This window comes from Mytilus californianus, unplaced genomic scaffold (assembly GCF_021869535.1).
Source record: "Mytilus californianus isolate M0D057914Y unplaced genomic scaffold, xbMytCali1.0.p SCAF_1, whole genome shotgun sequence".
NCBI classification, from domain to species: domain Eukaryota; kingdom Metazoa; phylum Mollusca; class Bivalvia; order Mytilida; family Mytilidae; genus Mytilus; species Mytilus californianus.
Genome location: NW_026262581.1, coordinates 105,805,886 through 105,819,546, shown reverse-complemented (window position 1 = coordinate 105,819,546; position 13,661 = coordinate 105,805,886). Strand labels below are relative to the sequence as shown.

Sequence of the window (13,661 nt, the reverse complement as noted above, 5' to 3'; positions counted from 1 at the left end):
AATTATAGGGTTACCGTTCGGTTTTCAATAATGAGCAACATCCATACCGTATAGTCAGATATATGAAAGACCCAGACATGAATAGTAAGAAACAATTCAAAAAAGATAACTTGCAGACTAATTTATGACAAAATAAATTACGAAACCAAATCTGACAGACATGAACCAACGACCACCTCTATATTATTAACTCCTAACTTGGAACGGGCAGATATTCACTTTTGTTCTCGTACTAGGAACAACAAAACTATTTATTTTGTAAAAATTATTTCCGTACTCCATATATACCTTACAACAAAATTATTTTTATTTACCTGTGTACGTTATTTTATTTGGCGGCATTTAGTCCAAGGTTATGGTTGTCTTTCTGATATTGTTAAACATCTAACCCCCTTGTTTTATTAAATTTGTATTTACATTGTGTCATAGATCAAATTTATTCGTTCAGTGTATGTTCACTTGTTTTTGTAAATAGTCTTTTGATTGAGTTAAGCCATTTCAATTGATATTTTATAGTGTATCTTTTTATGTTGTGATGTTACACTATTGTTTCAGGTAGATTGAAGGTTGGCGTCTATTAAAACGTTCAAACCCGCTGCATTTGTTTGCACCTGTCCTAAGTCAGGAACCTGATGTTCAGTGGTTGTCGTGGTTCATAAGTGTTTCTTGTTTTTTATATAGATTTGACCGTTGGCTTTCCTGTTTGAATGGTTTTACACTAGTCATTTTTGGGGCCCTTAATAGCTTGCTGTTCGTTGTGAGCCAAGGCTCCGTGTTGAAGGCCGTACTTTGACCTATAATGGTTTACTTTTACAAATTGTGACTTGGATGGAGAGTTGTCTCATTGGCACTCATACCACATCTTCTTATATCTACATAAACAATGTAGTGGCATTAAACATGTTACTGAGCGCTCGACTCTCCCCTGACCGGGGACAGTTGTATACATAGGTATGAGAATAAACTGTAAAATGAGTGCACACGCTGAAATGTCTCGCCTACTTTACTTTTTATGATTAAATTTATGTTGAGAGTGTGTAATATGAAAATTTCACTACAAGTATCATTTAAACATAATATTATCAATGATCAATTTAAATGAGGTCAAATTCATATGAACCCTGAAAGACAGACGTTTACACCTTACAATCATTCCATACACCAAATATAGTTGATCTATTGCTTATAATACATATATCTGATAAACGGACAAAACCATGATAAATCAACATTGACTAATGAACAATGGAAATGAGGTTAAGATCAGATGAACCCTGCCAGATAGACATATACACCATACTATCGTTCCATACTATCGTTCCATACACCAAACATAGTTGACCTATTGCTTATTATATCTAAGAAATGGCAAAACCATGAAAACTTAACATTGTCCAATGAAGCATGAAAATTAGATAAAGCCAGATGAAACCAGTCAGACAGACAGCTACATCTTACAATCGTTCCATGCACCAAGTATAATCACACTATTGCTTATAGTATCTGACAAATAGACCAAATCAGAAAATAATAACATTTTCCAACGATCCATGAAAATGAGGTCAAGGTCAGATGAAACCTGCCAGTCGGATATATACACATTAGGATTATTCCATATCCGTAATGCAGTTGACCTATAATTGCTTACAGTATCTGAGATCAATAAAAAGTGATTACTTTACATGACAAAAAACAATTATTTTTTATTTCAAACAGTCGCTGAACCACGGAAATGAGGATACTAGTAATTGGCATATGACAGACAAACACTTCGTAACATAAGGCATCTGCATACAAGATATGAAGCATCTAGGTCTTCTAACTTCTGAAATATAATGCTCTATACAAATAGTTTACGCCATAACCACCGCAGCTGCAGCCGGATAGTAATCCCTATGTCTCGCATTCTGTGACTTTTGTCGCAAGCGAGACACAAATCAGTTGTAAATGGATCATCTCAATAGAACAGTATAAAGCACAAAAACAATTAACATAAAAACAATACACACAAAGCATCGAGACAAGAGTACTCGCAGTTACTGAAAGCTTGTTCAAAGCCAATTAAAACAAATAAACAAAATCATGTTCTCCCAGACTAAAGTATCAGTCAATACACATCCAATGGGTTCATTATAAAGACGTCATAAACTATCTGAGAAACCGTCATTCATAACCTTATGCAGTGTCAAACACAAGTTAATAATACTGGCATGATGTAGGATCATAAGTATTCATAACTGTATAGCGATATATATTAAGTTACGGTTTTTTTTTCAAATACAAAATCAATGTAAGTCCGGATAAAACAATATTTAAAGATTTCACTATGGTGTTAATTCAAAGGATCAATGGGTTAACATGAATTGTATATTAATCTAAAGTCTTTATAAACAATATCACTTAAAAGTTATGATCCTACAGATACAGCTAAACTTCCCAATCAAAATCTTTGTATCTTTGAAAGAATTTTGATTTTTGTTTTTATTAATTTGTGGTATGAGTAACTTAACTACTTACCTACCGTTATACATATATTACGTTCATTGAAAAAAAAATGTCACTACAGACACGAGCAAGTTGTCAAATATACACACCGTAAGAAGAAACAAATAACCATCACAGTCCTAAAAGGGAAAATTAACTACAGGGAATGAAAAATCGTCTCTTTCATCATAAATTTTCTATAGAGTTACCCGTAGGAAACTGAAATATCAAAAATTAGAAAAGGACAGTTATTGCTATTTGCTTAGTTTCTCTTGTGTAATTTTTATTTATCTATTTTTGTCACAGTTTTCAGGTTGTATGTACACATTAAAGTTAAGCTTATCGGAGCACTGTAGATTGTTTTCTATTATTTTATTTTTAAGTATTTCCGTAGACACCTTGTATGTTTTAAGTACACCTTTCAGTTAATGTTACTCTAAGAAAACAATTTGTTTTAATTCGAGATAGCTATACAGTTATTTCTTAGTTTAAATTTCTAAACTTACGGTCTCCTCTATAATACATAACAACTCTATGTATGTATGTAATCTCCACCATGCTGTTGTCACACTGCTAGAGGTTGGACAAAAGCATGGTGGAGACTGGATCTTGGGTATTCAGCATACATACATAGAGTTGTTATGTATTACGGTCTCCTCTATAATACATAACAACTCTATGTATGTATGCTGAATACCCAAGATCCAGTCTCCACCATGCTTTTGTCCAACCTCTAGCAGTGTGACAACAGCTTCCCGCAGTAAAAACTTGATTTGTATTTCCATCAATTACTTTCCATGCACCATAAATATTATCAGCACCCTTGTAAACACTACTTTGAATCGCTGAACCATTGGCGGCCAAATTAGCTACAAAAACAATTAATACCAAATTCGAAAATTTAATGATAATACAGTCTTGAAATTTTGAATCATCTGGGGCTTATAACAATTATAACCAGTATTTACAGTGTTTTATTTTTAGTTTTGCAGTGCAAAATCAAAGAGGTTTTTTTTTTTTATTATATGTCGGATTTTTTATATGTCGGATTGATTATGTGGAGCATACTGCTAGTTTCCTTAACAATTTATAATCTACGTCTTTAGGAAAAGTTCGTTGGAAATTTCAAATTAAGGTAGATATTTGGAATGACACATTTAATAAACATTTGCGATGTAAGAACATGAATAATCATCAATTTTCACGGTAGGTATAGTGTCCGGCGGGGATCGTGTTTTTTCGAGTGAATCGGTCCACTTTTTTCGAGTGTATTTACATGCGATTAGATCAATTTACTGCTATTTCGCGTATATAATAGTTGTATTCATGAAAGTTCATCTTATTCTAAATACTAAGCATGTTTTGAGCACAAACGACGCACAATTTCCTTGTAGTTCACTAATTATTATAATTCAGTGTTTTACATTGTCCAACATTTAAAACGTCCGGGTTTTAAGGCATTCTTGGACTTAAAAACTAACTTCTTCTATTTTGTTACTGTAATTTTGCGAAGGGCAATATTATATATTCCTAATAAGTAACAAAAATAATTAAGAAACCAAAGGGACAGACGTTATAAATTCAGTAAAATGCAATATACAATGAAATAAATAAGCTATAAGCTTTAATATGATCCTTATGATAATAAGAAAAATGAATACTATAGCGTACACATCGTGTATTTAATTCATGCCCTTCGCAGAGTTCCGTAGATATACATTGGTAATTATAATGTCTAGATAGAGATCCGTATTTTTTTTATTTTTTGAAGCACTGGAAACTGATGGAAAAGAAGCTATCATGGTGTTTTATTGCTGTGTGACCAAGTATAACATACGCTTGATCATACTCCTCATCACACTAAAGGCATTTGAAATAAAACAAATTATCATCAATACAAAATCAATAGTATAAAACATTTGAGATGTACTTTCTGTTAAAAAGGATACACATGCCCGCTACACACATAATATACGTACGTTTCAGTCAAACACTGTACTGCTTGATATTTTAGTCTGGGAAAACATGATTTATTTTTAGTTGTAAATGGCTTTGGACTAGCTTTCAGTAACCGCGAGTACTCTTATATCGATACGTTGTATCTATTGTTTGTTTGTTAGTTGGTTTGTTTTTGCTTCGTACTGATCTATTAAGTAAAGCCATTTGTAACTGATATTTACAGTTAGTTCTTATTGTGTGCTGTAACACCACTGTCCAAAGTTAGGGGAGGGTTTGGGGCTTACAAACATGTTTAACCCCGCCACAATCTTTATATGCCTGTCCCAAGTCAAGATCCTGTAATTCAGGGGTTGTCGTTGGTTCACGGTGACCTATATCTACTTTTATCTTCGTCATTTGAACTCTTGTGGATAGTTGTCTCATTGGCATTCATACCAAATCTCCTTTTCTTTATATATATTTCTGTGCTCATATTAGTATTGTTTACAACTCGAATATTTACTGTATGATATCTATATTTAATTGATTTGACATCGATCTACGTATGTTTGGATCGATACAACATGTGTACCTGGTACAAATATAGTCCCTAGTGTGGACAGTGTATAACTTGCAAATTTTTTTCATCCATCCAAATTTATTTCTTTATATTGTATGCATGAAATATTAAGTAAGGGGATGAAATTACATGTTAAAAAAATTTGGTTGCTGAATCTTTATGTTAAGTAGTGATTTGGTCCAGTTAAAAAAGGTCAAAAACTAGTATGTCTGAAGCTGTTAAACTGAATTTTAGACCCCCTTAACATAGCTGGTAGACTTTTCTATAATTTTGATATTATTTGTCCCAATAGTAGTACACTACACTGTAAAAATCTTTTTGATATAGAGCAGGTGCGATATTTTTAATTTGACTTTATTGTCTAAAAGAAATGCACTACGAAATAACTGTGTTCTCGGGCCACCTGGGCGTTGACTTGTTGGATAGTTCCACCATATTTACATGGGCTTGGACATTTTGACCTATCCAAATATACCAATGCCGCTGTCCATGCAAGTTATAAGATGTGGCAAACAATAATATATACAAATATACGATGCGTTTTACGATTGTACGTGTTACTTACTACAGTATTTGCACTGACATATAACATTTTAAGCCATTGTTATTTTGTTTAATCACTCGATCAAAACCTCGACAGCAATAAAAAAAAAACCCGGACTACTCTCGAAAGAACACGGACATATAAAAAAGAATTTATTTTTAAAATGTCTTCTGAATGCAATAACAAATTTTTTTGTAAAGTTTCTGTTTATCTAAAGATCTTTAGATTCCAAATATACATTTCCGTTGAAATTTGCACTCGAAAAATATGGTCACACTTGAAAAAACCCGATCTAATCACTAAAAAAAAACACGACCCAAGACGGACACTATACCTTCTGTGTGTTCATGTCACTGAACTGTTATGGAGTATACACAGCATGTAAAAAAAATTGTATTCAAACAGTACTTACGGAATGCTGAAGTACGACTGAACAAGACAGTAAGTACCAAAATGATGGTTTTAAAGTGCATCCTTAGCTGTTCCTGTAAATAATTTTAAAATATTAGATTGTTAATAGATTGATTGATTTTTAATGTCTAACACTTTAAATATTATGCAAATCATTTCTATTGTACAATGTAAACGTTATTAGCCAATATTATGAAGACATAAACGATTGAACATGCAATGAAATAACTCAAGATTTTTAACGAATCGGCGTTATTTGTGATGATCGCCTTTACATATAAAGGATATCACTGATGCAACATAATTTACAGTGTGTAATTGGTAAGAACTGCAATAAATGTCCGACGGGTAGGAATATCAAGTTCTGGCTAAACTGTTCCGTGTATTTATGTATTGTGATACCATTTTTATTCTTTTAGGTAGACTATCGGAAATATGTATAAAAATAAGAAGATGTAGTATGAATGCCAATGATACAACGCTCATCCATAGACAAATGACGTAGAAGGTTAGCAACTATAGGTCACCGTATGGCCTTCAACATGTTTGTTGAACGATTGGGAAGTTTAGATATTGGACAATATATTTTCTAAGCTATTGCGAAGTTTGATATTTTGACATTTTCATTTGAGCAAATCGTCTGCTTTGTTCATTATTTAGTTAACATGTGAAATCCAGTTCGGCCGGTAACTTCGTTAGGTAAAAGTAAACCTGCATACGCGTTATCCTGGAATACCGAACATGCTTTTTCTTAAGAATCCACCTCATTCTAAGCTAGAGACAAGCCGACCAGAAAAATAAAATACCATATTACGCGACCTATTGCTTACGTACTGAACTACCTACGAAGTTATCAAAATACAAGAAAGCATTCTTAATTTGCTACCTGTCTACTTGCCTTCATGCTGGCCTGATAACCAGTCGACTAAATTACCATTAAAACAAACTCGAACTAAATTTTATACTACAAGCAAAATTTCAAATTATGTATGCAACCTGTCGACCATTATACTGAAATACAATACTACAAGCTTCATTGTATTCATGCGGATCTCGACAAGTGGACGAATAAACCATAGCACAAGCTATTCTTACAACATGTCGAAACTATTACAATAAATCAAATACCACATTTGGACAGAACTGTTTGCCAATGTATTTTGTTTGATTTATTTGAAACAATTTCTAGTCATGGTAAAACGGTCCTCGTTTTTTATAAGAGTACTGGTATAAAACCCTATACAAAAACAACTGCAAAAACGTTTACATACTTTGGAAAGATTGTACGAGAGAAAATATATTTTTCTAATGTAGAGGCCTAGCGGGTTTTCTCTCTCAAAATATTTTATTTGTCATTTGAAAAGCAGGCACGATTTGTAAAACTTGTTTACTTGTGGTTGACGAGACTTTTATAAAATTTTGAACCTCAATCACAAATTTCGTCATTTGTTTTTGAAAAGCAAACTTGATTAACGAATTGTGACTGATAATTTCTGAACGTCGCAACAGTGCTTATTTGTTATTAGGGCGATAACTTAAAGTTTACATACGATTGCGTATGGAATGACATCGCTGTTTGGTTCATAACTGTATAGTGAGTACGACTTGGTGCATGGTCAAACATGATACTCATCATTATAACGTTTTCAGCCTTTTCTGGCATAAATTGTCGAAACTATCTATTAGAATTTAATATCAAAATGTATTGATCGTGTGTTTTTTATTCAGAAGATATCAAATTGAACCTAACAACGACTTCACATTTGTTTTTTTATTTGTACAAAAATCTAGTTTTTACTATCTTGATGTTTACATGCGTCTTCACTCCTAAAATCATTTCTAGCATCAATAAACCAGGGAAATAAGCTTTTATTAGCTATGCGCTTTCACTTCATTCGTTTCATTAACTCGAAACTACAACGAAAAAGTCGTCTGATATTTGAAACTATATTTTGTCAGATTTCAAGGTACATGCAATAGTAGAGGTTTTGCTTAAAACGTATCTTATGTAGGTCAATAAAGCGCCGAGTTTTCGCCTGAAAGACATGAATCAAACAGCCATGTTAAGCTGTATCTACATCCATTAAATGTTGAAAGCAGACCATATAAAAATAAGAAGATGTGGTAAGATTGCAAATTAGACAACTCTCCAGACAACTCATCAGATCGATGCAAAGCAGGAAAAACATCTAACAAAAACACAGACCGGACGTGGCAGGGTATTTATATATCCCCACAATAAAACAAGACACTAAGTACAGACCTGAGAGTATTCGCAGTTACTGACAGCTAGTCAAAGTCAATGACAACTAATGAAAAAATCATGCATCTGAGACTAAAATAAAATTATTAGAATAAAGAAAAGGAATTTTTCATTAAAGTAGTGTAATTGAAATTTATTCATTTATTCGTTGTATTCAACGAATGAAGTTTCTTCTAAACTCGACCTGGGAGGAAAAGGGTGGGGGTAACAATAAACACGAGGAATTAATTTTAATAAATTCTAAAGAGACGGTCCTTTTAAGAACAGCATGTCGACCAAAGAAGTTGATTTAAAATTTAATGTACAGGCAAAAATAATACGAAAAAACAGATGAGTTGTGTGAACATTATTAAAATGTCTTTGATACAACAAGACATATTTACATCTTGTGCGTTTCGCTATAGATTTACAGCATCTATTTATCTATAATTATTTATGCTCGTTGTATTTAGCACATCGATTACAATTACAAATACATACATGTCATATAAAACCTAAATAGACAAATACAAAACTTCTCCAGAAACAGACGCCGTAAGATAATGGGGGAATGGCACGTTATAGAAACAAGAAGATATGGTTTTATTGACAATGAGACACGTATTTCAAATGACCGAAGGTCAGAGATGTAACAACAATAGGTCACCATGTGGCCTTAAACCGTGAGCAGAATCCGTATCATATAGTAAGTTGTAAAAGGCTCCGGGTGAGATAACAAACGGTCTGATTCAGGCTAATTATCAACATATAATAAAATATAAAGTAAATCTTTGTCAAGTGTGTCGGACTCCCTCATAATTTTTCCATAAGGCCAAAAAAAAATATAGTCTTGTTACAAGTGAAAAAAAAACCATAAAACGTTTGTTTCGATAAGAATCTGTCAAATATATCACAATATTAAATCAAAATCATATTCAAAGAATTTCCCTTTTATACATTATCCTGAATAAACTCATAGATACCAGGATTGAAATTTTTGTATGCCAGACGCGCGTTTCGTCTACAAAAGACTCATCAGTGACGCTAGAAATAAAAAAAGCTAAAAAGGCCAAATAAAGTACGAAGTTGAAGAGCATTGAGGACCCAAAATTCCTAAAAGTTTTGCCAAATACATCTAAGGTAGGTTTTGTAAACAGTAAATATGACCATATCAATGATAATTTATGCCAACACAGAAAAATGCTTATTAATTTAAACAGCTAGAACAACTTGTTCGATTTATATGTGTACTACATTTTGATAATTAAAACATAAAATGTTAAACGGAAATTTGTAATGTAGAAAATTTTCTTCCCCGGTACGCCACGCGAACCAAAATATATAAACATGACAAATATGAAAAGTTAGTTCATATTTATTCAGGAACATATTTATTTTTCATATAAATAAGAAGATGTGGTATGAGTGCCAATGAGACAACTATCCATCCAAGTCACAATGTTCAGACTACTTATACCAATGGGAAGTACAAAAGAAAAAGGATTTTAAAAAGGAACAAGTAAAACCATAATATTGATTTGACTTTATGGTAAGTAAAATAATCATCCATTAAGAAAGGTAGGAATGCTCTTTATCGTCAAGCGTCAAATTTCTGTTTTTCGCTACCGTTTGCGTCAAATGAGCCTTAATTTTTTCTATCGTAATACGTCAAGTCTCATTATGAGCTACCATTAGCGACAAATGGAGTAAAATGTTTTTAACGTTATTTTAACAAATAGTTTACTGTCATTCGTCATGAAGGGAACCACATCCCTACCCTCTTTAAGACAGGCAAAACAGCTGATCTACAACGTAAACATCTACCTGCCACAATACATCATGTACTGTGTTACAACCCTAAATAAATCCAACGACGGAAGGCATTACTCAACTGTCGAAAGCTATGCTAGTCGACAGAGTGGTGTAGAGCGCTGGACACATTGCAGAAGGTATTGCAACGATGTAACAAAAGCAAGGGTTCAAAGCCTGTCGAGGGAAGAACAAAAATCTGCTAACGCTAATTTACAGATCTAACATTGCTAATTTCTAAAATATCAGAAGAAGTAAGAAGTATATATATAATTATATATATATATTTATATATAAACAAGTCTAAATTGAAAACAACGTTCAAACCTATGATTGCGTTGGATAAAAACCGCAATTTTTATACGTGTGCATGCAAAACAAATTTCTTGGTAGAGGGGTCTAAATACAGCACAAACAACATTTTCCAAAAGACCAAATGAGTGAAAAAGTATATTTTAACAAAATACATTTGACTAGCAGGTCGAACAACTGATGTTCTTAAACCCTGCTGACTGCCATTGATATATATATATATATGAGAGAGAGAGAGAGAGAGAGAGAGAGAGAGAGAGAGAGAGATAAAGGAGGAGAAATGAATGAAATCTGCATGTAACAATTTTTTCTATTCATATCATAAAAACAAGATCATAGAACTTACGTTTCAACACCTGTTGTAAACAAACCAATGGATGATTCTTCAAATCTTCTCAAGTCGTATGTCACTTTAGGATCCAAACCTTAACAAAACTTTAATCATTTTACCCAGTTTTGCAGATGTCGCACAAAGTTCGAAAATTCGCCTACATTTGAAACAAGGAAGAACGTAAACACTGTAGAGAGGGTCTGTTTTCCAATGCTATCATGTTTACATCAAGTTTAAGAACAGGAAAATTATATAATATTTAAGCATCGTTTAAAATGTCTACTTTAGTCGTATTACATGGAAATGATAAGATCTTTAAATTTCTATATTTGATAATTCTCTACTTCCTTCTGCATGTTTTAATCGAGATTTGTTTTTACTTTATTTATTTTTCTATGCTAACAACAAGAAAAGTTTACATTAACCTATAGATTCTCCTCTGATATTTAACAAATAATAGACGATTCTCGGTTACATAGGGTTGTTGTTTACTCACAAAATTCTATGGAAACCATTAACAAGTAATGCTGTCATGTCAGGGCCGTACATTGCTGACTAAACGGTATTACTTTTTGCTCATTGTTGAAGGGCGTCATTGACCTATAGTTGTTTTCATCTACGTCATTTGGTCTCTGTTGGATAGTTGTCTCGTTGGTGATCATACCTCATTTTTTTTAATTTTACATAGTATTTTGATTTAAATGGTGGGTAATGTTAAATCCTATTTATATGTGAATGAAACTTTGAATAAAAGACGGCGATCTTTGTTTCTTTACACATATATTTGGTCTCATATGATGAATTAATTAAGCACCTCTTGGTCACACACTATGAATGTTTGACATCATGTCAAGAAGTACAACTATGAATATAGATTAAGTACAGATTAAGTATTTTATAATGTTTAGAGTTAAATCTTAAATAACTATGATACTTGACAGGCATTTATTTACATAAGTTATTTGTTTTATTCTTTTTTTAAAGACAACTCGTTTTAAAAAAATGTTAAAGCACATATTGTAGGGCATTATATATATACAAGTTTATTGTTTTCTGTTTGGTATTAATTTAATAGTTAAGATACATTTTGTTACATCTGGTGAACCGTTTATTTGACAATCGCCATGGCAGTCAGCAGTGTTTAAAAACATCCGTTGTTCGACCTGCTAGTCAAATGCGTTTTGTTAAAATATACTTTTTCACTTTTTTGGTCTTTTGGAAAATGTTGTTTGTGCTGTATTGAGACCCCTCTACCAAGAAATTTGTTTTGCATGCACACGTATAAAAATTGCGGTTTTTATCCAACGCAATCATAGGTTTGAACGTTGTTTTCAATTTAGACTTGTTTATATTTTTTCGTTTGGGCTTGTATTATATTTGCCTTCGGGTTTATATGATCCGTTCATCCTATTTCGACTCTGCAAAATTCAAGAGTCTATCCTAAATTGAGGTAAAATATTTGGCCTTCCAAATACCGTTTCGATTCCTAACATCACTGAAGAGACATTAATTGTCGAAATCCGGATATGGCCAGTGTACTAATTTTTGCACCTATTGTTTGCGGTATACCATCTTTTCCGAAAGTTTATTGTTTTCTGTTTGGTTTTTAATAAATAATTAAAATCCATGTTACATCTGGTGATCCGTTTATTTGGCAATCGCCATGGCAGTCAGCAGTGTTTAAGAACTTCCGTTGTTCGACCTGCTAGTCAAATGCGTTTTGTTAAAATATACTTTTTCACTTTTTTGGTCTTTTGGAAAATGTTGTTTGTGCTGTATTTAGACCCCCCTACCAAGAAATTTGTTTTGCATGCACACGTATAAAAATAGCGGTTTTTATCCAACGCAATCATAGGTTTGAACGTTGTTTTCAATTTAGACTTGTATATATATATATATATATATATATATGTGTGTGTGTGTGTGTGTGTGTGTGTGTGTGTGTGTTCTGGTACACGTATGTCAATGAGGACATGTGTAAGTATACACACCAGTAAGTGAGGACTTCACTCACAACTAAGGACGTCCTCAGATGTAAATTGTATGATTATCGCTAAATTGCTTTATTTTTCAATCAAACATAAAATAAAAAGAAAAAATAAGCAAGTCTCACTCGCCGTCTATTATGAGGAAGTGTGAACTATGTGTGTACATCGATATTATTAAACGCCATTTTTGTGGTCGTGCTATAACACAATATCACCAGTGCGCATGCTTCAAAATCGGAACAAGATGGCGGCGTCTGGAGGAGCAAGGTACTTGTTTTTTTCAACATTTTATCACGTTTTACTTTTCATTACCATTCATGTTTTTTATTTAGGAAGGGCAATGCCTCTAAAATTTAGCATGAGCTGCCGATCGACCATAACTACAGTCCCAGGCAGGGGCGGATGATGGATTCAGCTTTTTTCAAAGGGGCGTAATTCCATGAATTGCCTATAAAATTGGTAGATTTTCACGCCGAGTGGAGTGATTCAAAACAAATTTGGACGATTTTATGACATTTTATGCAAAAAATGATACTGTTTCAGATCAAAAGAGGGGAGGGGAGTATGCCCTCTACCAGAGTTGGTAAATTTACCAGCCTGCCCGAGGATGCACGGCTGGTAACTTTCAAACAGGGCTTGCTATTTTTTCCCAAATTTGTATAGCTATATAAATAGCAGAAATTTTTGTTCAGGATTGGCTTGAAATATGAATGAATTTGCTACCCTTACATAATTTCCCATTCTCAACTCTAGAAGTATGAAAGCGATTTAATGAAAATATGTGGTCAGTCACTGTGGCTCTTTTATTTCAAGAATGCATGGACATCAATAGCCTTCTATTTCCATTTTAATAGTAAAAAGGATTTGTCTGATCACGGAGTATGACCAGTGTTTGATCTATGTTTGAGAAAAGTTTTTTTCATTCAAAGTCCACGATGGATGATTACAATGATAAACTAGAGGCTCTAAAGAGCCTGTGTCGCTCACCTTGGTCTATGTGAATATTAAACAGAGGACGCAGA

The 13,661-nt window shown here is 33.1% G+C and overlaps 1 protein-coding gene and 1 long non-coding RNA gene across 6 annotated transcripts in view; one reads left to right on the top strand and one right to left on the bottom strand.

Annotated features, from left to right (window-relative positions):
* Positions 1 to 10,861, bottom strand: part of LOC127728931 (receptor-type tyrosine-protein phosphatase epsilon-like) — a 102,401-nt gene extending 91,540 nt beyond the window's left edge. Inside the window, exons 1-3 of one of the 2 annotated variants that reach the window (XM_052236513.1) lie at positions 10,667 to 10,861; positions 5,959 to 6,031; positions 3,135 to 3,353 (exon numbers count right to left, since the gene is read on the bottom strand). In XM_052236513.1, coding sequence (XP_052092473.1) covers positions 3,135 to 3,353; positions 5,959 to 6,019 — 280 coding nt within the window. In that variant the 5' untranslated portion in view covers positions 6,020 to 6,031; positions 10,667 to 10,861. Of the gene's footprint in view, positions 1 to 2,990; positions 3,024 to 3,134; positions 3,354 to 5,958; positions 6,032 to 10,666 lie in introns of those variants that run through there. The other variant, XM_052236521.1, reaches the window with a different exon arrangement.
* A 1,744-nt stretch (positions 10,862 to 12,605) lies between these two features.
* The window catches only part of LOC127728984 (uncharacterized), a 31,028-nt gene continuing 29,972 nt past the window's right edge, over positions 12,606 to 13,661 (top strand). For 2 of the 4 annotated variants that reach the window (XR_007994414.1, XR_007994408.1), the window contains exon 1: positions 12,746 to 12,906. This is a non-coding gene — a long non-coding RNA (uncharacterized LOC127728984). Of the gene's footprint in view, positions 12,629 to 12,744; positions 12,907 to 13,661 lie in introns of those variants that run through there. The other 2 variants (XR_007994411.1, XR_007994415.1) reach the window with 2 other exon arrangements.